We start from the raw sequence: 24,401 nt of genomic DNA, 5'->3' as shown, positions 1-24,401 counted from the left end.
CAAGGTCTGCACACCCTGTCATGATTTAAAAGACCCTCTACGGCTTCCCTGGTGGCACAGTGGTTAAAAATCCGCCTGCCAATGCAGGGGACACGGGTTTGGGCCCTGGTCCGGGAAGATCCCACATGCCGCGGAGTAACTAAGCCCGTGCACCACAACTACTGAGCCCATGTGCCACAACTACTGAGCCCATGCACCACAACTACTGAAGCCCGTGCGCCTAGAACCCGTGCTCCACAGCAAGAGAAGCCACCGAAATGAGAAGCCCGCGCACCACAGTGAAGAGTAGCCCCCGCTCACCGCAACTAGAGAAAGCCCACGCGCAGCAACCAAGACCCAACGCAGCCAAAAATAATAAATAAAATATTTATTAAAAAAAGAGAAATGCATAATAAAAGACCCTTCACAATCCAGCCCTAATTTCCCTTTTAAACTTTTCTCTCTCCTCTTCCCTTCCAACAGGTGGCCACCACAGGCTTTTCTGTCCTCCACTTGGGGATCTCCTTGAGGATTCGTTCCTTCCTTCGTTCATTCAAGAAGCACCTACTAAACGTCAGGCAGCGTCGGGGGAGACGGACCCAACTCAAAGGGTGTAAGGCACCTTCTCTGACCGACTCTTACCCCTCCCCACACGCCCGCCCCACCGAGGTCCAGTCTCTCGAAGCCCCACCTCGCTCCAGGTTTACCCCTCGTCGTCACCCAGCTGGATGGTTTGTCCCCATGTCCTTCTCCCACAGCCTCCAGGGCAAGGAATGTGCATTCTTGGCGCTTTCTTCCACGCCTGCCATATCACGAATGTTCAATAAACCGATGAATGACCAACCAACCAATCCCCACTTTCTCATCTGAGGAACTAGAGCACGAAACAGGTTGAGGGGACCTTCAGGCCTGATGTCCCAGTATTGAAACTAGCCTTCCCACAGGGGGCAGGGGGCCGGATGGGCTAGGATCCCCGCACAGCCTGAGACGCGCCCCCAACCCAGCAAGGCATTAACGTAGGCAAGCTTCCCGACCACCAACCCCAACCGACCCGTCCCTGCCGGCGTGTCAGCTGGGGACCCGAAGGAACAGGGCGTGGCCACTGGGGACCCGAAAGGAATGGGGCGTGACCGCGAGGTACCCGAAAGGAACAGGGGCGGGGCGCAGGCTTCGGCGCGCTGGAGCGGGTGGGTAAGAGGCCTCCGACCCAGCGCGGGGGAGGAACAGCAGAGCACTCGGCCCGGGGGGAGGTGGGCGTGGCGGCGGCGCGGGAGGAACTACAAATCCCAGGGGGCGTCACCCCGAGAGGCGGAAGGGGCGGTCTCGGGCGGGGCGGGCCCGAGCGAGACTGAACGAGGCCAGAGGGGTGTGAGGGCCCCGCTCCGGCTGCTGGCTGAGCGCTCTGGAGACCATGTCCAGCGGCAGCAGCTGCAGCCAGACCCCAAGCCGGGCCATCCCCGCCACTCGCCGGGTGGTCCTCAGCGACGGCGTGCACCTGCCGCCCGGGGACTACAGCACCACCCCCGGCGGCACGCTCTTCAGTACCACCCCGGGAGGTAGGCACGGGCTCGGGGGTCGCCGCGCTCCCGCTCTGGGTGCGGGCGGTGTGGAGAACGGACTGGGCAGAGCTCGAGGGCTCGGTAACCGCCAGCTGGACGTGGCGACCTGGCTCCGGGGCGCGGCGACTGGGAAGAACGGATACGGGGCATCAGGGAGGCGGTGAGGGTCACGGAGGTGGCCACAGGGAGCGCACAGGGGGCCGCCTTCAATAGACCGCTCTCTGGGTGCGAACTCCAGAGCCGCGGCTGCAAATGCCACCACATTAGTTTCCTTCTTTCTGGGAGAGACAGCTGAGTCCTCTCACCCAAACAAACGCACGCTTCCAGGACTGGCACATGCTAAGGTGTGCTGCCCCTTGTGGGTGCTGGGGGCAGTTTTGAGGCGGAATAGGGTGGGGTCAGGGTGACCCACGAACCAAGAAGAGGCCGGGCCTGGGGTTTTTATGGAACAGGTTGTTGGCGTCACTGCCTCTTGCAGAGCCCTTTTTCCTTCCCGAGGCACCCCCAGCTTTGGGCTGAGGGTGCTCGCCTGCTCCAGCAGTGCCTCGACGACACGGGTGGCAGATCGCCCTTTTACGCGTGTGGTTCTCAGCGAAGGGACTTGGGGCCGCGGGCCGCGCTGTGCAGAAAAACACGTTCTTCTGCCCAGGGGGGAGGGGAGGGAACCGTGTGACCTCCCTGAGAATGGATGAGGAAGAGGAAGCTGAGCTGGCGCGGGTGGGGGCCCGCCTTGGGCTGTCCTCGGGAGCCTGGCGTTCCCTTCCAGTCCCGGAGTCCCGGCGCACGGGCGCTGATGAAACCTGCCCGCGCGTTTGCATGATGAAACCCTCGTGCTCACCACTTCCCTCTCGTCCTCGCGCTGTTTTCACCCGCTTCTGCCCTTCCCCCCTCCTCTTCCACCCTCTTCCACCGCTCCTTCCCAAACTACTCGAAAACCGCCGCAGATTCTGGCGCTCCGCTGAGACCCACGGGTGGGGACGGACGTGCGCGGGCGGGGCTGCAGCCTCGTCGCCTGCCAGCGTCGGGGCCACATGCTTATTTTCTCAGGCAGCTGTCCCGCCACCAGCGACCACTGCCAGATCCGAGGTCCGGAGCTGTTTGATCCAAAACATACAATGTTAGAGCTGTTAGCGATCTTAGACGTTCTGGTACAACGGTGCCGCCTTATTCTATGGAACGCGGTACTGAGGCCCCAAATACGTGCCCACTGTGCAGTGTCACACCGTTTCCACAGACTGAAGAAGAAATAGCAGCCAAGCATAGAGGGGAGAAATGCTGCCTCATCTATTAAAAACGATCCGAGGAAAAGTTCCCAGCAACCCTTGCTGCCCCTCTTTGACTCAAGTTCTCTTTCCATGCTGGAACTTATATAGTCCATGCTGTTCTGCTTTTTCTGTGTCATGATGTGCCTACCGGGACTTTTCTGGACAGTTTTGGGGCTCCTTCAAGTGAGGGTGTGAACCTGTGCTTGATCTGTTCGGGGTGGGCACTGAGGCAGGCCTGAGGCTCAGGTGGCCCGATTTTGAAGCTTTGTTGCTAGATGGGGTGGGTCGGATTGGAGCAATAGCCAGGGGTGCCGTTGATAGGGAGCTCCCACTTCTCACTTTGCACTGGGAAATAGGGCTTTGGGGCAGACCTCAGCCAATCTTCCTCCTTTCGAAGGTCTTCAGTTGAGAGAGAGAAGAAGGGGCATCAGAGTGTAACTTCGTTTCTGAGGCCAACAGGAAGGAAGCTAGCAGTGCCCAGAGCCTAAAGCCAGGTCTTTCTTGTCTGGGGTGTCCAGCCGGGGAGGCACAGCTCACAGCCCATAACCTGGAGGATCCAGGCTTGCCTCTGCCTCAGCCAAGTCGTGGAGTCTTCCTCCAAAGCCCACTTCAGCCCAACCCTTTGCCGCCCCTTTGCCCAGGGCAGAGGAGCTTGACCTAATGGGAAAAGGTCATTCCTGGCCCCCTTCTGCTTCAGTCTGGAGTGCTGTTTCTCAGTCTTCGATGTGCGTACGAATTACCTGGGGACCTCATTTCAATGCAGATTATGATTCTGTAGGTTTGCGGTCGGGCCTAAGATTCTGCATTTCTTTTTCTTTTTTTTTTTTAAATCTTTATTGGAGTATAATTGCTTTACAATGGTGTGTTAGTTTCTGCTTTATAACAAAGTGAATCAGTTATACATATGTTTCCATATCTCTTCCCTCTTGCGTCTCCCTCCCTCCCACCCTCCCTATCCCACCCCTCCAGGCGGTCACAAAGCACCGAGCTGATCTCCCTGTGCTATGCGGCTGCTTCCCGCTAGCTATCTACCTTACGGTTGGTAGTGTATATATGTCCATGCCTCTCTCTCGCTTTGTCACAGCTTACCCTTCCCCCTCCCCATATCCTCAAGTCCGTTCTCCAGTAGGTCTGCGTCTTTATTCCTGTCTTACCCCTAGGTTCTTCATGACATTTTTTCCCTTAAATTCCATATATATGTGTTAGCTTACAGTATTTGTCTTTCTCCTTCTGACTTACTTCACTCTGTATGACAGACTCTAGGTCTATCCACCTCATTACAAATAGCTCAATTTCATTTCTTTTTATGGCTGAGTAATATTCCATTGTATATATGTGCCACAACTTCTTTATCCATTCATCTGTCGATGGACACTTAGGTTGCTTCCATGTCCTGGCTATTGTAAATAGAGCTGCAGTGAACATTTTGGTACATGACTCTTTTTGAATTATGGTTTTCTCAGGGTATATGCCCAGTAGTGGGATTGCTGGGTCATCTAACTAGCTCCCAGTGATTGGTGTAAGTACCACACTCCGAGTACCCAGGAATTAGTGGAATGTGACAGCCCTCACCGTTTCAGTCCTCTGCGGTCTGACCAAAAGTGATGCTTCTATCCAGGTAAACTTCTCTTGAGGTTGGGTTTGGCATCCATCTTTAAACCAGGGTCTGGATCTGGGGCACGAACCCGCATCCCCTGCATCGGCAGGCGGACTCTCAACCACTGCGCCACCAGAGAAGCCCGAGCCAGGCTTTTGACAGAGTCTTCCTGGGTGGGAAGTGTCAGGAGCTACTGGAGTAAAGTGTCTGCCGGTCACTCTTGCTGGGAAGAGCACTGCAGTGTCTGTCCCTGGGGCAGAATGACAGCAGGTGACCTGAGCCATCTCCATGCCTGTGACTCACTTTGCTTTCCATGGTCATTAACCCCACACAGGCTGAGTCACTGATCTGAAGTTAGGTATCTGGAGAACTTAAGAGAAATTTACTTCAGGGAGTGTCACAGATGAATATTTGAGTCTGTGGAGTCTTGTGGGTTTTTTTTTTAAATTTTATTGAAGTATAGTTGATTTACAATGTGTTAATTTCACTGTACAGCAAAGTGATTCAGTTATACATATATATTCCTTTTCATATTCTTTTCCATTAGGGTTTTTTTTTTTTTTTTTCTTTTTTGGCCACGCTCTGCAGCATGAGGGACCTTAGTTCCCTGACCAGGGATCGAACCTGTTGAACACCCTGACCAAGGATCGAACCTGTGCCCCCTGCCTTGGAAGCACAGAGCCTATTCACTGGACTGCCAGGGAAGTCCCTCCATTAGGGTTTATCACAGCATACTGAATATAGTTCCCTGTGCTATACAGTAGGACCTTGTAGTTTATCCATTCTATATATATTAGAATAGTTTGCATCTGCTAATCCCAAACTCCCAATCCTTCCCTTCCCCACCACCCCTTTCCCTTAGCAACAAGTCTGTTCTCTATATCTGTGAAGTCTTAAAAATCTCCAGTAACACCATAAACCAGCAGAACCTTTGAGTGGGTCAGATACCTTCATCCACCCTTCCCCCACCAACCTCTACGTTCCCAGTTCCTTATTGGATGTTTGACCCCAAAGCTATAGGGGTTGTTGCTTGGGTGGTAGTCATACCTAAGTCCCGGACCTGGATAAGGTTAATCAGAGGTACGCAGGTAGGACTACAGGTGTTACTGGCACCCTATTTGGTTAGACAAACAAAGTCTGTGCCCAGGAAGCTTATCTTAGGGCAGCTCCCAGGTCTGGCTGTGGAACAGACAGTGTGCCTGGAAGATGGGGAGGTGGGCTGGGCACTGAAGCTGGGGTACAGCCAGTGTCCCCAGACCTTAGTCACATTGTCTCTTTTTTTAAAAAATAAATTAATTTATTTTATTTATTTATTTTTGTCTGCGTTAGGTCTTCGTTGCTGTGCGCGGGCTTTCTCTAGTTGTGGTGAGCAGGGGCTACGCTTCGTTGTGGCGCGCTGGCTTTTCATTGCGGTGGCTTCTCTTGTTGCGGACCACGGACTCTAGGCATGTGGGCTTCAGTAGTTGTGGCACGCGGGCTCAGTAGTTGTGGCTTGCGGGCTCTAGAGCACAGGCTCAGTAGTTGTGGCGCACGGGCTTAGTTGCTCCATGGCATGTGGGATCTTCCTTGATCAGGGATCGAACCCGTGTCCCCTGCATTAGCAGGCGGATTCTTAACCACTGCGCCACCAGGGAAGTCCACATTATCTCTTTATTACAGGTTAAAAGAACTTGACATTAAGGCAAGGAGGGAACTGTAATGGGCCTCCTTTTACACTGACCTGAGCTTCCTTTTAAAGCGTTTGGAACATTCCACACTACGTGCCTCATTAAAGACTTTGACGAGGACCCTGGTGTAGAGCATCCCAGACTCCCTCCAATGCCCATGGCCTCCCTGTTCTTAAGGCCTTTATGGCATGGGAAGACAGTGTGACCTCAAGGGCTTGCGTTGCAAGTTAGAAAGATGAAGTCACACCTGAAATAGAATTATAAGCATCAGCGTTTTATCTATAGACTGAAGCAATTAGACAGACACCCCACGCCACCCCTGAGAACCTGTATGATATTAAGTGAGAATTGCCCGCTCTAAGTAGTCGGCCTGGTAGGCCTTACATTCTAACAATGCAGACACAGCTGTTGGATTTGAATTGCCTTCAGAAGCTTATGTATTTTTTTCCTCAAAGGTGGCAGGGCCTCATTATTTGAAAAAGGAGTTTTTTTGTTTTTTCCTGAAAGAGCAAAGAAGTCCTTCATTACCACGTTTGGTGAAAGGGCCAGCAGGATGGTACCATATTGTTCTCTTGGTATAAAGTAGTGAGGCGTTTGCTTGTCAGGTCGTTATTTGATGTCGTTCCTGGAAGAGGAATTAGGAAAGGGCAGCATTACTGAAAAAAGGATTGCTTCTTAAGGTGAAACGGACAAAAGGTATTCATTTGTGTGCATAGATCCTTGTGTGTTCAAACAAACAAAGGAAAAATCTGTTACTTTCTCATCTTACTGAGATCCATGCCAGCATTCTTCCTGCTTTATGATTCATAACAGTGAATCATGTGTATTTGTTTACGTGTTTGTTCCCTAGGTTAGATAGGAAGTTCTTTCAGAGACGGCTTATTTTGCAGTGCCACCAGCTACGTGTGATGTCTAGAAGATGAAGGGTTGAAAAGACTCCTGCAGTGAAAGCATTCTCAGGGTAACCTAGTGTCTCTACCACCAGGCCTGGGTCTGAGCTGGCTTAGTAAGAATATTTAGAATTTTCTTTTCTGTCCTTTCAGTTACAGGTATAGTTATTTATCTTGGAAAGTCCCAGAGGCAGAAGCTAACTTTCTCTGAACTTTCCCACTTATCCCAGTATTATTCCCAATCATTATGGAGCAGAAAGTGGAAGGAAGTGACTTTTTATACTGAGCAAGTCAGTATTGGGGCCCAGGTCTTAGACACTAGGATTGCTGCTCTTTATTTACTTGTTTGCAGCCAGTATTGCTGACTAGGTGGAAATAGGTGACATCTATCCATGGCATTTGGATGCTCAAGACATGGGCCTTGTAACCCCATTGCTTATGCCCATGAAGGTTCATGGGGAGAGCTCAGATACTAGACCCAGAGATACTTGCCTTGATGAGAATGGCTGTATCAGTTAGCTACTGCTGTATAACAAGCCATCCCCAAACTTAGTAACTTCAACAACAACTACAATCTGTTATTTCTCTTCATTCTTTGGGCCAGTTGGGCATTTTTTGATCATCTTGCCTGAGCTACTTCTGCATACAGTTGGCAGCTGGATTGCCCTGGGCTGGAAGGTCCAAGATGGCCTTAGCCACCTGTCTGGGCATTGCTGGGGACAGCTGGAAAGTTGGGCTCTCTTTCTGTCCTCGTGGTCTCACATCATTCAGAATGTGGGCTTATTTACATGGCAGTTTGCAAGGCCTCTTAAGGCCTAGGCTCAGAAGTCACATAATGTCACTGACATGGTATTCTGTCAGTCAAGGCAAGCTGCAGCCTAGCCCAGATTCAACGAGAGGGGAAAATAACTCCTTTGAATGAGGGAAGCTGCATGTGCAAACAGGGATTGGAGGATTTATGCGGACCACACTTTTAGACGATGTTCCACAAGGGCCAAGCCTCAAAGAACAGTCCTTTAAGGAGACTTAACTGCCCGTCCTGCTGTGTAGCCAGCAGAGCCAGGGCCAGGTGTAGAAGCAGACAGGAATCACAAGCCTGTGTATTGACTGTTGGTTTAAGAACAGAGGACACCTTCCTGATAATATTGAGTCATAGATCCCATGCCCCATTTTCAAGCCCTTCTGTCCAGCTCCAGAACGCAAACCATACAGATGGCCATGGTGCCAGGCCACTGGGCCATACATTCACTTGGTGTCATGCCTTCTCTTACTAACTGCCGCCCAGCCTACCTCTTTCCCTTTCAAGCAGCCGGGCTTTGGGTACACCCTTCAGAGGAGCCCGTGCTTGCCCAGCCCTGCTCAGCACTCGCATTTGAACATCCTTGACTTTCTGGAATACTGGCAAGAGGATGATGTCAGGTGTCTGAGCCCAGCAGTCCACAGGTGGGTGGGAGGGAGACTACTGGGGGTGCAGGCGGGTTCACAGTCAGCACACGCCTGGTGAGGCACACGGTGTGCAGGTGAAGAACTGGGTCTCTTGCCTTAAAGAGTGGGTGCGTATAAGTGGGCTTCTCTCTCTCTATTTTTTTTTTTAAAAGGGCTCTGGGGAGTGGCAGGGAGACTTCACAAAGGAAGCAGACTTGGGTTTTATTTTATTTAAAAAATTTTTTAAAATCTATTTTATTTTATTATTATTATTATTTTTGGCTGTGTTGGGTCTTTGTTGCTCCACGCGGGCTTTCTCTGCCTGCGGTGCGGGAGCTACTGTTCGCTGAGGTGAGCGGGCTTCTCATTGTGGTGGCTTCTCCTGTTGCAGAGCACGGGCTCTAGACACGTGGGCTTCATTAGTTGCAGCATGGGGGCTCAGTAGTTGTGGCTCACGGGCTCTAGAGCACAGGCTCAGTAGTTGTGGCACACGGGCTTAGTTGCTCCGTGGCATGTGGGATCTTCCCAGACCAGGGCTCGAACCCGTGTCCCCTGCATTGGCAGGTGGATTCTTAACCACTGTGCCACCAGGGAAGCCCTGGGCTTCTCTCTTCTGCTCTTCTGAACAAAAGGGGAAAGTGGGCCTATATTAATTTGCTAGGGCTCCCGTAACAAAATCCACAGACTGGGTAGTTTAAACAACAAGTTTATTTTCTCCTTGGTCTGGAAGCTGGAAGTCCAAGATCAAAGTGCCGGCAGGCTTGGTTTCTCCTGAGGCCCTGTCCTTGGCTTGCAGACCGCAGCCCTCTTGCTGCCTCTGCACCTGGTGGGTGTCCTTCTTCTGTGGAATCTCTCTCTCCTCTTACAAGGACACCAGCATGTTGTTTTAGGGCCCCTACCCAATGGCCTCATTTTAACATAATGGCCTGTTTAAAAGACCTTCTCTCCAATTAGGGTTACACTGAGGTACTAGGGGTTGGGGCTTCTGCATGTGAATTTGGGGGGTGCCATTCACAAAAAACAGGGCCCCTCCCGTTTCCAGCAACAACAGGGGTGGGGCATTTCAGACGGGCACTCCCCTGTTGGTAGTGAGTTTCAGAGGCAGCCTTACCTGGCTCTGCCAGGTGCACAGGGAACGGGGAGGAGCTGGGCCCGCCCTAGAAGAATTCATTCAACTATTTTGTTCTGAATGTCCCTGTAAAAGCCTTGTCCCTTCTGCTTAATTTTCGAATCAACTGGCCTATTCCCTCATGGGGCCTGAAGGGGGGGCCCTTTGCCACTCGCTGGTAGCACCTTTGTTACTCCAGGACCTTCATAAGACCCCTTGACCCTTGAGAACATGGGCATCTTGGTTCTCTCTGCAGAGCTGGCGGGGCCAGACGTGAAGGGGAGGCTTGGAGGGAGCCTGCTCTTCTACTTCTCTACCAAGATTCTCTCCCAGACCGGTCGGCTTTGCTTGCCAAGCAGACTGCCCAGCAAGAACAGCCGCCCAGGCAAGGACAGGGAGGGAGAGCCCTGCGGGCCCGCGTGGCTGCAGCTGTGCCTCCCGGTTGTCGGGGCACCGCCGGTGAGCCGGCTGGAAGCTCATCCGAGTGCGTGGCTCCCGGGAGGCTGGCCCGCGTCCGAGCACAGGCGTCCGGCCCTCCGCCTGACCGTGTTGTGAAATGCTCTCCCGCCCCTGGAAGGGGAACAGCAGTTCTAGGAATTCTGCGCTTGTACTCTTGTTGGGCCTCACGTCCTGGGGAGGAGCGCTTCTGCCTGGGAGGCCCGGGGAGAGCGAGGGACCAGCGTCTCAACTTACAGGAGCCGCCGCTACCAGACGCGGCTTGGCCCCAAGGGGAGGGCGATACCACAGGGGGGGCAGGGGATGAAGAAGGAATCTAGGAGGCCTCCCTCCCAGGGAACGTCCTGTTCTGGCCAAACAGGCGGGAAAGGAGGCAGAAATCTGGAGACCCCTGCGACTTCCCCAGTGGCCGGTGCGGTGGCCCCACTGCCCTGCTCGTTATAAACCGAGGCTGGTGTTTAGGGTCGGAGGCGACATGGACTGTGTCTGCCTCAGGATGGCTGCGAGGGGCCGGCCTTTCTGAGCCTCAGTTTCCTGTCTGCGAGTCGAGGACAATGTGTTTCCCTCCTGGGGGTCGAGGGGGCCGTGGAGACCTAGCAGGTCAGGCTCTGAGCACCGCCCCTCTGCCCACAGGCAGACAGGGCTCACGTGGTGATGTGATCTTCAGGCCACTCCTGGGAGGTGCGGGTCTTGTTGGCACCGAGCTGTGGAATGAAGCTGGGACTGGGAGATGAGGGCTGGTGTGTGGCACACCCGGGTTTGAGCCCAGAACTGCTGTGTCCCCGGCCCCGAGCTAGTTACACTTGAAAAGCACCTGCCCACAAGGAGATCCTAAAAATAAACGGTTGGTGTCAGAGCTGAAACAGACCTGAGAGATTACCTCTAAATCCTGGCACGGGGTTGGTGCTTTAAAAATAGTTAGAATGAGCCCAGAACAAGCCCTTGTTTACCGGTGAGGAAACCAGACCCTAGGGAAGGTCTGCCTTGCTTTATATGTTCAAACAAGCTGTCCTCACCCCAAAACTTGCCTGGAGAAAAAATGCCATTCTTGCATTTGGTGCACATAAGGAGTTTAAAGTCCCAGATGACACCAGTTATCAAACATGCCATGGTTCTTTTTAATTTTTTGGCCACACTGTACAGCACATGGGATCTTAGTTCCCCCACCGGGGATCCAACCCACGGCCCCTGCAGTGGAAGCGCAGAGTCTTAACCACTGGACCGCCAGGGAAGTCCCCTTGTGGTGTTTTTTTTTTGTTGTTTCTGTTGCTGTTTTTAAATTAAATTATTTATTTATTTATTTGGTTGTGCCGGGTCTTAGTTATGGCAGGCGGGCTCCTTGGTTGCGGCCCGTGGGCTCCTTAGTTGTAGCAGGTGGGCTCCTTAGTTGCGGCTTGCGAACTCTTAGTGGCGGCATGCATGTGGGATCTAGTTCCCTTACCAGGGATCGAACCCCAGCCGCCTGTGTTGGGAGCACGGAGTCTTACCCACTGCGCCCCCAGGGAAGTCACCTTGTGGTGGTTCTTGAAGCATGTTTCTGTGGACCAAAAAAGGATGGAGGACGCCTTTACCCTCCCCCATCTCCACCCTTGCCCTTTCCCCACAAGTCTCTTCGCAGGGTTGCTTGCCTTCCCTCTGATTTGTCCCAGTTCTTTGTGTTTCTTTGTTTTGGCCCCCATACAACTGATCCCTGGTGTGGATGGGACTGATTAAAGGGTAAAGTATGTCACCTGAAGCCACACTGGCCATGGTACTAGCTAGGGTTTGGTTTGTTTAGGGCTTACTTTGTGTCAGCCACTGTGCTGCCCCACGCAGTGACCCTGTGAAGTTGCACTGTCGTCACCACCATCATCCCCATTCTACAGAGGAAGAAATCGAGGCACAGAGACGTGGAGCAATAACGCCCAGAGTGGGTACAGCCAGCAAGTGGGAGAGCTGGGTCTCTGACCACCAGGCTGTAGGAAGAGCAGCGCTGTATTCTCTCCCACCAACCCCTACTCCAGTGTTGTTCCCACCCTTTCTCTCCATAGCTGGGAACTCTGGCAGCCCGCTGGACTTACGGCGATGCATTTGAATGGGCTTTCAGTTAGAAGGCAGCCTCAGTTATTCTCTATATGTAGTTCGAGACCCAACCTTGAACTCTCTCCCAGCACCCAACAGGATCCCAGCTACACAAACGGTTGGAAGTGTGATGGGGGTGGGGGTGGTCCGCCTCTCTTCTCCCCCAAGCCCTGCAGGGTGGCAGGTTCTGGATTCCCCTGCTCTGCACCTCCAGTACCTCCCATCTGAGTCGCCCATGGACCACCCCCCAGTTCGGGGCAGTGCAGAATTGGGGTGATTTGGATGATTCTCTGGCTCAGGGGGTTAGGGTCAGGGGGCTTGGATTCTCTGTCGCCAGCGGTACGCACGGGGTAGGTCTCTCCCTGTCCCTCTGTGATCCCCACCTATGCCTCCATTTTTAGACTCCACACACTTGACAGTAATCGTTTGTTTCCAGGTCTTTTTCCTCCGACTAAGTGTGTGTCTGAGATCAGGGAGCTGTTCCTATATCTAACGGTCCCTTATATCGCTCACACCTGGCCTACTGTGGTCCAAAGGGGTTCAGTGAGGGACTTTTCCCTGGCGGTCCAGTGGTTAGGACTCAGCGCTTCCACTGCAGGGGGCACAGGTTTGATCCCTGGTCGGGGAACTAAGATCCCCGCAAGCCCCATGGCGCAGCCCAAAAACAAACAAACAAAGGGGTTCAGTGAGTGAATACACGACCGACCCAGCACACCTATTCTCAGGGCATGGGATTGAGCAAAGACCGGCAATTTTGTGGGTGAGTGTTAACACTTCTCCTGATCCTTGAATACAGTTCTGGAGTTAAAGTCTAGCGTGGACGGGGCTGGTACACATGGCCTGGAGGTGCTGGAGGAGTGAGCTTACCACTCCTTCCCCAGCCCAGCAGAGAGCCCCCTGGGCTTTCATGGGGTAGGGAGGCTATCTTGTTCCAGCCACGGCAGTTTTAACTTGACTTACTAGGAAAGGAGATTCTGACCTTATATCCTTATTTATTTGTTTGCTTAATATCCCTATATCCTTATTACATTTTGTATTAAAAAAAAAAAGTTCAGTGTAAAAGATGTTTTCTTTGCCTTAATCCTTATGTCACCCCCAGAGATAACCAAATACAAAATATAGTTCTGTGACGTTTTCATGAAATACTGTGGACAGTGTACACTTTTCTTATTCCAAATAGTACCTGCACAGCATTGCATTGTAGGTCTGATCCATAACTTATTTAACCTGTCCCTTAGTTTAAAAAAAAAAAATCAAAGTTGTATATATATAAAGTTATAGGACTTCCCTGGTGGCTCAGTGGTTAAGAATCCGCCTGCCAATGCAGGGGACACAGGTTCAAGCCCTGGTCCTGGAAGATCCCACATGCTGCAGAGCAACTAAGCCCGTGCGCCAGAACTATTGAGCCCGCGTGCCACAACTACTGAAGCCCGCGCGCTCAGAGCCCATGTTCCGTAACAAGAAGCCACCACAACGAGAAACCTGCACACTGGAAGGAAGAGTAGCCCCCGCTCGCTGCAACTAGAGAAAGCGTGCGTGCAGCAACGAAGACTCAATGTAGCCAAAAATAAGTAGATAGATAGATAAACAAGTAAATAAATAAATTTATTTTTAAAAAAGTAGACAGGGACTTCCCTGGTGGCGCAGTGATTAAGAATCGCCTGCCAAGGCATGGGACACGGGTTCGAGCCCTGGTCTGGGAAAATCCCACATGCCGCAGAGCAACTAAGCCCACAAGCCACAACTACTGAGCCTGTGCTGTAGAGCCCGCAAGCCACAACTGCTGAGCCCGCACGCCACAGCTACTGAAGCCGGCGCGCCTAGAGTCCGTGCTCTGCAACAAAAGAAGCCACCACAATGAGAAGCCCACATACCTCAATGAAGAGTAGCTGCCACTCACTGCAACTAGAGAAAGCCCACACACAGCAACGAAGACCCAATGCAGCCAAAAAATAAATAAATAAAAATTTAAAAAATAAAAACAGTAAACTGATTTTAAAAAAAAAGAAAAAAGACATCTCTCAATTCAGGAAAAGTCTCTTTTCTTTTTTTCTATTTAAGTAAATTCTTTTGATCAAATTTTCTTTTCTCTCTTTCTTGACTTCCTATTATCCAGGATTTGGGTACTATCTCTAATTGGTTATCTTTTTGTCTTCTGCTCCCTTTATTATCTGTTTCCTCCTGTTGGTTTTGATTTGTTTTGTTTTGTTTTTGATTGCTGCGTGCAGGCTTTCTCTAGTTGTGGAGAGCAGGGGCTACTCTTCGTTGAGGTGCACAGGCTTCTCATTGCAGTGGCTTCTCTTGTAGCGGAGCATGGGCCCTAGAGCACACGGGCTTCAGTAGTGGCGGCGTGTGGGCTCCATAGTTGTGGCTCGCAGGCTCTAGAGCACAGGCTCGGTATTTGTAGCTTGTGGGCTCTAGAGCGCAGGCTTAGTAGTTGTGGCACGTGGGCTTAGTTGCTCCGCGGCATGTGCAATCTTCCCGGACCAGGGCTCGAACCCGTGTCCCCTGCATTGACAGGCAGATTCTTTTTTTTTTTTTAATATATTTATCTATTTATTTTGGCTGCATTGGGTCTTTGTTGCTGCGTGCGGGCTTTCTCTAGTTGTGTCGAGCAGGGACTACTCTTCGTTGCGGTGCGCATGCTTATTGCAGTGGGTTCTCTTGTTGCGGAGCACGGGTTCTAGGCATGCGGGCTTCAGTAGTTGTGGCACGCGGGCTCAGTAGTTGTGGCTCGTGGGCTTTACAACACGGGCTCAGTAGTTGTGGCACATGGGCTTAGTTGCTCCTCGGCATGTGGGATCTTCCCAGACCAGGGCTTGAACCCATGTCCCCTGCATTGGCAGGCAGATTCTTAACCACTGCACCACCAGGGAAGTCCCTGTTGGTTTATTTGAATCTCTCATTAAATGTTGTGAGCTTTTTTCAGAAATGCAAGGAGACATTTGACTGTTTATATTTAAGAGTGAGGTGCTTAAGAGCTGACCGGAAGCCCCTTGTGAGTTGTGGAGACTAGTGGACTCAACCTAGTGGCTAGTTGGTTTTTTGCATTTGGGATACCCGCCTCCCAAAATCCGTTTCTCCAGATCTTTATCTTTACTCTTGATTCTGAGGCAGGGCAGGGCTGGGGATTTGAGGCCACCGTTCAGGAGATCAGCTTTACTTATTTTCCCTGTCACCCCTTCTCCTGGGTGAGGAACGTGTGGCACCTCTCCCTGTTCTCAGTCCCCATCCCCATTTTCCTTGATGCCTCTAATTCCTGAACCTTCCTGGGTTCTGACCCCGCTTGCTTCCTGTTGTAACCTCCACTGCCACCTTCCTGCATTAAGTTGTCACCCTTTCCTTCTCTCTCTTAGAACCACAACTCCATTCACTTTCTGTCTTCATGTATCGTGATTTGGAGAACAGTTGGAGCCCCTTTTGCATCCAGGTGGGAGCATGTGCTTCTACTTGTTCTTGGTGTTTTGCACGACTTGTGAGAGAAGCAGCAGGGAACACTGTCTTGGCTCTACCAGCTGGAAGCTGCCTAGATCCTCAAAAGCTTTTGTTTATAGAAACCTAGTGGAGGTGGGTCATTTTCCCTTACATGGAGAGGAGGTAGGCCCTCAGCTAAAGAGTGTTACGTGGGCACCGGCTAGTGTGACACCCACATGCGCCAGAGGATCACACTTGACCAGCACCTCGCTCAGCCTCGCAGGGACCGTGGCATCCCCTGCTGGTTCCCACTTCCTGTCCACGTAATGCAGGCCACGTCCCCAGTTCCGGGAGACAGCAGCAGCCTTGTCACCTAAGGTTTCCTGTTTTTGACAGTATGGGACTGTGTGTGTTTTGTAAAGTTTGCGTCCTCTGTGGGAGGCTTAGGGAATTTCCAGAAGATCACTGTTCACTGAAGCTGTGTGATGGTGGATCCCATGAAGGGTTGGAAGAAGAAAGGGTTAAAAAGCCAAAGCAGCTTCATGTCCAGCTCCTATCCTTCACCAGCCCCAAATTAGTCAGTGGTGGCTTTGTGGTCTCCTCCCCTCCCAGGCTCCATGCCTTGTCAGCTGATTTTCTGAACGCCCTGTTTACCATCCTACAGCCTCCATCCCCGGCTGAATTGTTCTGATGGTGGCTGTCTTGGGTGCCACCTCTGCTGGCATTTAGATTATGGATTTTATTAACTGAAATGAGGATTTTTATTTTTAAATAAGTGCACTAGCCATAGGATAAAGGGCACATTGTTTATTTCTTTTTCTCTTATAAGCGTAATTACTGACTTTTCAAATGCTGGGGGCTACTTCTGAGTACGTACCCTGAAGAATTGAAAGGAGGGTCTCAGGGTATTTGCACACCCATGTTCCTAGTAGCATTATTCACAATAACCAAAAGGTAGATGCGGGCTTCCCTGGTGGCGCAGTGGTTGAGAGTCCGCCTGCCGATGCCGGGCACGTCTGAAAAAAAAAAAAAAAAAAAAAAGGTAGATGCAACCCGAATGTCTGTGGATAAACACAATTGGTATAGCCATACAGTTGAATGTTACTCAGCCCTAAATGGAAGGAAATTCCCACATGGGGTCCAACCATGTAGATGAACCTTGAGGGCATTATGCTAAGTGAAACGAGCCAGTTGCAAAAAGACAAATACTGTATGATTCCACTTATATGAAGCACCTAGAGCAGTCCAGCTCAGAGAGACAGAAAGTGGAGTGGTGGTTGCCAGGGGCTGGGAGAGCGGGGAGTTGTTTCCTGGATAGAGTTTCAGTTTGGCAGGATGGAAACAGTCCTGGAGATGGGTTGTACAACCACACGGATGTGCTTACACTACTCAGCTGTACATTTTAAAATTAGTTCAGACGGTAAGTTTTGTGTTATTTCTATTTTACCACACTTGTTTAAAAAATTGCTGAGGGCTAGTGACCTTGAAAGAACCTCCCCAGAAGCTGCTGACCTCCAAGTTCTTTTTTTTTTTAATTAATTTATTTTATCTGTTTATTTTTGTCTGCGTTGGGTCTTGGTTGCTGCACGCGCTTTCTCTAGTTGCGGCGAGCGGGGGCTACTCTTCGTTGTGATGTGCAGGCTTCTCATTGTGGTCGCTTCTCGTTGTGGAGCACGGGCTCTAGGCCCGCGGGGTTCAGTAGTTGTGGCACATGGGCTCAGTAGTTGTGGCTCATGGGCTCTAGAGTGCAGGCTCAGTAGTTGTGGCGTACGGGCTTAGTTGTTCCATGGCATGTGGGATCTTTCCCGGACCAGGGCTCGAACCCATGTCCCCTGCATTGGCGGGCAGATTCTTAACCACTGCGTCACCAGGGAAGCCCTCCAAGTCCTTTTTTGAGACGATTGAATCTCCAGCTCTTAGGTTCAACTCCAATGGGGTCAGTTCCCTACTCTGTGGTGAACAAACCAACAAAAAAAGCCAAGGTGGTATTAAGGAGTTTGGGATTAGCAGATATAAACTCTTATATATAAAATAGATTAAAAAGGTCCTACTGTATAGCACAAGGAACTGTATTCAATATCCTGTGATAAACCATAATGGAAAAGCATATGAAAAGAATATATATATATGTATGTATGTATATGTGTGTGTGTATATATATATGTGACTGAGTCACTTTGCTGTACACCAGAAACTAACACACTATTGTAAATCAACTATACTTCAATAAAAATAAGGAAAAAAATGATGGACTTCCCTGGTGGTCCAATGGTTAAGATTCCACCCTTCCACTGCAGGGGGCACGGGTTCGATCCCTGGTCAGGGAAGTTCCACATGCCGTGCAGTAAAGTGCCAGGCCGTGAGAACTAAGAAACAGAAAAATGGTCCCATCTCTGAAGCCAGGACGTCCTCCCTCAAGGAGAGGGCTCCGTTGTTCTCCATTTGTAGCCCACTGGGCTCATAGGTACACAGCCCTTCATGGTACAGGTGAGGCCCGAACGGCGGGGGGCCGGAGGCAGGCACAGAGGGTGAGGTGCACAGGGCCACCCGGCTGGTTGATAGCAGAGCCTAACGTACAGCGCCGTTCTGTGTGCTTTGCTGTCCACGCCTCCCCCTGGGAAACGTGAGCTCTGAGCTTTTGTCTTTCTGGTGATGAGGGGCAGGGCTGTCAGCCTCAGCAATACTGCCTCTCAGAAGAGGAGAGCAAGACTGGGCGGCTGCCTAGACAGGCCCGAGTCTGACTGGGACAACTCAGCAAGGAGGCAGAGTTCACCTTGGGTATCTCTCACCATCCTCTGCTCTCCAGCAGCCCGGGTCATCCTCAGCACTGGAGCCCGGTCTTATTAACTCACATCAGAGCTCAGATGCAAACCGGTCCCTCTCCTGGCTCCAAGGGTTAACAGAGAGGCACTGCTCAACATCAAGAAATGAATCTCAGCTCTTGGAATGTCACTCAGCAGAGCCATTAAGTGAGGGACGTATTTCAGGGCTGTTGATAAGGAAGGGCATTCCTGAAGTCCTTGCATCCTGGTTTCTAAACTGGGGCCATTCACCATCCATCTGCAGTCTTTATTTATTTATTTTTTCATTGGAATATAGCTGATTTACAATGTTGTGTTAGTTTCAAGTGTACAGCCCAGTGATTCAGTTATGTAATACATATATATATAAATCTATTCTTTTTCAGATTCTCTTCCATTACAGGTTATTACAAGACATTGAATATAGTTTCCTGTGCTGTACAGTAGGCCCTTGTTGGTTATCTATTTTATATATAGTAGTATGTATATGTTAATCCCAAACTCCTAACTTATCCCTCTCCCTCATCTGCAGTCTTTTATTTATTTATTTATTTATTTATTAAGGGCTGCATTGGGTCTTCGTTGCTGCACGCAGGCTTTTCTCTAGTTGTAGCGAGCGGGGGCTACTCTTCATTGCAGTTGTAGCGAGTGGGGGCTACTCTTCATTGCAGTGCGCGGGCTTCTCGTTGCGGTGGCTTCTCTTGTTGCAGAGCACGGGCTCTTCGTGCGTGGGCTTCAGTAGTTGTGGCACACGGGCCCAGTAGTTGTGGCTCGCGGGCTCTAGAGCGCAGGCTCAGTAGTTGTGACTCACAGGCTTAGCTGCTCCATGGCATGTGGGATCTTCCCAGACCAGGGCTCGAACCCTTAAGTGGTCAAGCGGATTCTTAACCACTCCACCACAAGGGAAATCCCCCCTCTGCAGTCTTTATCATACTTTGCATTCTACTTGTACATATATTTAATATTTCTTTTTATATCACCTTCTCTTTTAAATTTAGTTTTTATTATTACATATATCATGTAATATATAACATGTACTATTACCATATTCAATTATATCCTATTGTATTTATTAAAAGGAAGCTTGATATCACAACTGTGTATGGAAAAACCAGACTCACTTGCTGTAAATAGAAGGTAGCTATAAAAAGAAACATAATGACAAGAAGACAGTTTTAAATTCTGGCTAGATTCCTCTGCCTGGTAATGGCTAGGAGCCTGGGGCCTGCTCCTGTTGAGAAGGGAGCCGTCAGCAAATGTTCAGGAGGTGTTATGTTACTAGGACCACACTGGTGCTTCTGAGATAATCAGGATTAAACAAGGGCCCAACGGGAGTAACCTTCTCAGTCTTCACTCTTGTTTGAGGAATCAGCTGGCCTCCCACCAGGCTCCTGGGTCCTCTGCTTGAGAAAACACTCCCTTTTTAAGGAGTCTCCCAGGCAGCTGCCCTCATAGGAGGGGTCCTGGGTGCTTTAAGGATAGTGAATCATAAGCCATGGTACCTCACCCTAGGGTGACACTTGAGAAAGAAGAGTCACCCTCTCTCCTGTGTAGAAGCCCTGAAGTGCAGGGACGCATCGGAGCGGATAGGTAAAGGATGCTGGGGGTGGGGGTGTCTCAGGGGAGATGGGCTGAGTGAAGAGCGGCGTGGGGCGGGAGGGCTTGAGTCCAGACAGGAAGCGTTCTCGTTTTTTACTGGTTGGGGGGATCACTTGATTTTTCTCTTTGCCCCTCTGTAAAATGGAGTTAAAAGATTCTGGATATCCCACGAGGGTGCTGTAAGGACAGAATTGAAAAATGCATAAAAAACGCACTTTCTCCGCTGTCGGATGTGATTGTCGTGAGTGGCGACACCGAGCACAGGGTCTGGGAGTGAGTTGGTGGGCTGTGAGCAGCAAGCACAGGGGAGGATGGATGCGGTCAGGTGGCCACAGGATCGTCCGCGGGACGGGGAGCCGGGGCAGTTTGGTAGCAGTAGGGTCCTGGGCTGCAGCCAGGCATGAGTAAGCCTCACTCCTCCGTCAGGGCTTTTGCAGGAAAACCTGCCACCTGCGCTGCAGCCACACCTCAAAGACATGGGGGAAAACAGCAGGCTGGCGGGGAGCAGGCGGTCCGCCATGGCGTTATCAATGTCCCCGCCCCCTGCCAGGTACCAGGATCATCTACGACCGGAAGTTCCTAATGGAGTGTCGGAACTCACCTGTGACCAAAACGCCCCCGCGGGACCTGCCCACCATTCCCGGGGTCACTAGCCCTGTGGGTCATGAGCCCCCTACAGAAGCCAGCCAGGACCACCTGAGCAGCAGCCCAGAGGACAAGCCGGCGGGCGGTGAGTGGCCGGGCTCGGCCAGGCTCTCCCTGGGGAAGGGAATGCGTGTGGTCCCATCCGCTCAGGGGGAGTTCCAGGAGGGGGAATGATACTCCTGCTTGGAACTGCCCAGAGTCCAGAGGGTGCGGGTAGGGACTGGAGTGTAGAGCTTTCATCGGAACCAGCTTTCCCAGGGAAAGGGGCCCAGGAACCGGAGGAAAGGCGATGTGGCCTCAGATAATCTCATTAGTGGGGAACTTGCCAGGGGATCACGCAGCCACTTTGATAAGCACTTTAATAACCTTTGTGTAATTGTCCCTGAAGTGTTGCCGTGTGTCTGTGATACTCGGAACCCACCCACGATATTTGTGGGCAGGAGGTGACATCAAAGTCACCGCGTCCTCACCCTCTAGGAAATTACATGTCTGTGGGATCAGAAAGGCAACCGGGATGCCTTCTGTTAGGGTGTCCATAGCGGATTCTGGAGACGGTAGAAACAGTGCAACCAGTTGTTTCTGCAGGTACCACATGGGGTAGCTGGGTCCTTCCTGGTGTCCGTTCCCCACACCCCCTGCCAAGCGATCAGAGCAGCCACCCCGACAGAGGCGTGTGAATGCCCTCTTTGTGGCATCGGGACCGGCTGGCCGGAGCATCTGTGCGCTCCCGCTACGTGGAGGATGCAGCATAAGCACTCGGAGACAACCTGAGTCAGCCTGGAGGCCGCTGACCCTTCACGCAGAGGCGGTACACCAAGCCCAGACAGGAAGCAGCTGGGACCTCAGGCTGGGCTGGCTCTGCGGACAGCAGCAGAGAACCCATCTCCCCAGAACTCATTGCCTGCAGGATGTGGTTCTTTATTAACTCGGGAACCCCACCTCCCAAGACAGGCCCCAGTTGCCTTGCCTTCAGACTTGGAGAGCCTTGGAGGGAAGGGAGGTGGACTCGGGCACAGAGAGCGCAGTTCCCTGCCCTTTGTTACAGGATGGAGAGAAGGAGGGATAGAGTCACGTGGTCGGTCCCCCTGCTTAAACCAAAGACTGGTAGTTGAGGATGGAGGTTGTCAACACCTGAAATGGTTGTGTCACCACTACCTGAAGGCTGTCTGTCGCCCGCACTTGCACACCCTCTTCCCTCCCAGTTTCTAGAACTGCTCTGGCCCATAACAAATGCAGGTTAGCCCAGCAGTGCCCCAGGCCGACAGCTCTGACCCCACAATAACAGCCTAGTGGTCTGCATGGTTGTTGGGATGGGGTGTAGTGGAGGAGGGGGATGTGATTTTCCATTTTGCTTAACTGGCTATGAGAAGCCAGGGCTCCTGCCCTTGGACCCACATATTTGTGGGTAGACGAGGGTAGTTGTTCCCCTCTGGGCGTCACAGCAGACATCCTGCCCTGTGGAACTTTGGAGCAGCCTTGGCCAGGAGACTGTGAAGGAGGCAGTTCCATTAAAAAGGAAAACAAGGGAATTCCCTGGCGCTCCAGTGGTTAAGACTCCACGCTCCCAGTGCAGGGGGCCCGGGTTCAATCCCTGGTCAGGGAACTAGATCCCGCAAGCCACAGCTAAAAGATCCCTCACACGGCAACGAAGATCCCGAGGGCCGCAACTAAGACCACGCACAGCCAAATAAATAAATTAATTTTTTAAAAAAAGAAAAAAACAAGCTGCCGCAGCATGAATTACTTGAAAATTTTAATGGTAAGAGTTGGACAAGGGCAGTGAGTGGCTGAATTACCCAAATAGCTTCTGTATCGCAGGGTCAGGCTGTTCTGTGGGGAATCGGATGCATGCCTAGTAGGTCAGGGTACCACTTTCTAAACCAGAAGTTGGGACATGTGCTCAGAAAGGACTTACGTTTAAGAAACATTTGGGAAGTTGTATTTATTTCAAATCACAAGGAGCCATTCACTCTTATTACAAAATTCAGGGCTGTCACCTCTCCTGTGGGGAGACGTGGTCTCTGTGCTTCATTTGGGATTGGGGGAGGGAGCACAGCTGGACGTGTGTTTCCAGGAATTCCTGGTCCTGCCCTCTCTCCATTCTCCTTGGAAGCACAAACCTGGCCCTGCTCTCCTTGTGGGAACAGCAGAATGGGAAACCACGCCTCTTCTTGGCCTCTAGAATGTCAGCGCTACCACTTGCCTGTGGCTCACCTGGCCCTCTGTATCTTCTCTCCCCAGGTGAAGAGTCACAGTTTGAGATGGACATTTAAAGGGCCAGCCGTCGGAGTGAGCAATGCCGCTTGGGCCCCAGAGGCCCGTCTCGGGAGAAGAGTCACACCAGCCAGGCTTTGTGAAAGTTACCATCCTGGGCAGCTGTCGGTGTGGAGCCTTCCAGCCCCGCCCGCTGCTCCCTCGCTCAGGGCACCTGCTCCCCTCCCACTTCGTGGACACCAGCAGATACCTCCGTGTGCCTCCAGCCCTGCAGGAGCTGTCACCCCGAGGGCAGTGACCTCAGGCACACCCTGCAGCCCAGGGCCAGCTAGTGGACACGCTCCGGCTCTCCCAGCCCCCTCCTCCGGGGGGGGGGGCACACCCACCCCTTCCTCAGGTTGGTGTGTGGGAAAGCTCCCCTCCCTCTCCCTTCGCAGGAAAGGAAATAAAAGCCTTCGCCCTAGGGCCAAGAGTTGGCCCCTGTCTGAGCTCTTTTCACCTCCATGTGGATAGCTAATGCCGACTACTCTGTACCATGCTTGTCAGGCGCTTTCGATACAGCATCTCACTTGACCGTCACACGGATCCCGTGGGGTGAGTAGAGCACGTGATGGCCTCGCTGTCCAGCTCGGGAAGGTAACAGCGCGCGCGGGTCCAGGACAGATGTCATCGGGGCAGGGTTGGAGCTGTACTACTCTCCATCTCCTGTTTTGCGGTGCTAGGTGCTACCTCTTTTCTGGGCTGTGTCGCCCCCAAATGTGTCCAGTGGCTCAGTCACCTTAGCTCTGCAGGCCCTTCCCTGAAAGCATCAAAGGGAAGGAGAGCCTGACCCCCCGCTGACATCGACTTACTGATCCACGTGCCCCTGGTGTCTGTCAAGTGTCCCTTTGTATGAGCTGCCAGGGGAACACGGACGTGAGAAGCTCTCTGCCTTGGGGATTTCACTGAAATGTAAGATTTGCCCATGAGACAAGGTAGCGTAAAAGAGGTTGTATAGGGTTGGTAACCAGCGAGTGGTCCATGCAAAGGGAGGCTTCATGGAGGTGATGCTACTGCTGGGTCCTGAGAACGACTGGCTGGGGGGAGGCAGGGGCCCATGTTGCCAAGGGCAGGTGGTCTTGGGGAACCAGGCTGTACAAGGACAAGACATCAAGTTCCCCGCTTTGGCCAGAGCGGGCAATTTGTGAGGGTAGGGGTGGCTTTATGAATGACCAAAAAAGGGGGGCCAGATTTCTAAGGGCCCTGAATGCCAGGTAGAGGTCCCTGCTGAGAAGCAGCAGGTGTTTCTCATCACAGGGTATGCGGGGGCGGGGGTGGATGGCCTTTGACCGCGAGGGCATGGCTGACCTGGACCTCACCAGCTCTGGACTCAGCACTTGTCAACCTGCCGTTTGGGGAGCAGAAGGCCTTAGTGGCCAGGTCCCTTGCCTGTTTTTTGTTTGTTTTTTTTTTTCGGTACGCGGGCCTCTCATTGTTGTGGCCTCTCCCGTTGCGGAGCACAGGCTCCGGACACGCAGTCTCAGTGGCCATGGCTCCCAGGTCCAGCCGCTCCACGGCATGTGGGATCTTCCTAGACCGGGGCACGAACCTGTGTTCCCTGCATTGGCAGGCGGACTCCCAACCACTGTGCCACCAGGGAAGCCCCTTGCCTGGTTTTTTTCTATAGCTGAGTTGGAGTCTCCTCTCCTGGCAAAGAATGTGACGGCAGCTGGAATCCCTGT

At 51.9% G+C, this 24,401-nt stretch overlaps 2 protein-coding genes across 6 annotated transcripts in view; both read left to right on the top strand.

Annotated features, from left to right (window-relative positions):
* The first annotated feature begins 1,294 nt into the window (after positions 1-1,294).
* On the top strand, positions 1,295-23,152 carry EIF4EBP1 (eukaryotic translation initiation factor 4E binding protein 1). The gene is made up of 3 exons (XM_024765004.1): positions 1,295-1,535; positions 20,372-20,551; positions 22,708-23,152. Exons 1-3 carry the CDS (start codon positions 1,391-1,393, stop codon positions 22,737-22,739), a joined length of 357 nt encoding a protein of 118 aa, XP_024620772.1. The 5' UTR covers positions 1,295-1,390; the 3' UTR covers positions 22,740-23,152.
* The window catches only part of ASH2L (ASH2 like, histone lysine methyltransferase complex subunit), a 47,877-nt gene continuing 46,471 nt past the window's right edge, over positions 22,996-24,401 (top strand). For 4 of the 5 annotated variants that reach the window (XM_024764997.1, XM_024764998.1, XM_024765001.1 and 1 more), the window contains exon 1: positions 23,144-23,274. The gene's annotated coding sequence lies outside the window, so the exon portion shown is untranslated. Of the gene's footprint in view, positions 23,078-23,143; positions 23,275-24,401 lie in introns of those variants that run through there. The other variant, XM_024764999.1, reaches the window with a different exon arrangement.

The sequence above is a fragment of the Neophocaena asiaeorientalis genome, unplaced genomic scaffold, assembly GCF_003031525.2.
Source record: "Neophocaena asiaeorientalis asiaeorientalis breed wild unplaced genomic scaffold, Neophocaena_asiaeorientalis_V1.1 scaffold14, whole genome shotgun sequence".
Classification (NCBI taxonomy): domain Eukaryota; kingdom Metazoa; phylum Chordata; class Mammalia; order Artiodactyla; family Phocoenidae; genus Neophocaena; species Neophocaena asiaeorientalis.
The sequence above is the reverse complement of the archived record's forward strand: the minus strand, read 5'-3'. Positions and strand labels throughout refer to the sequence as shown.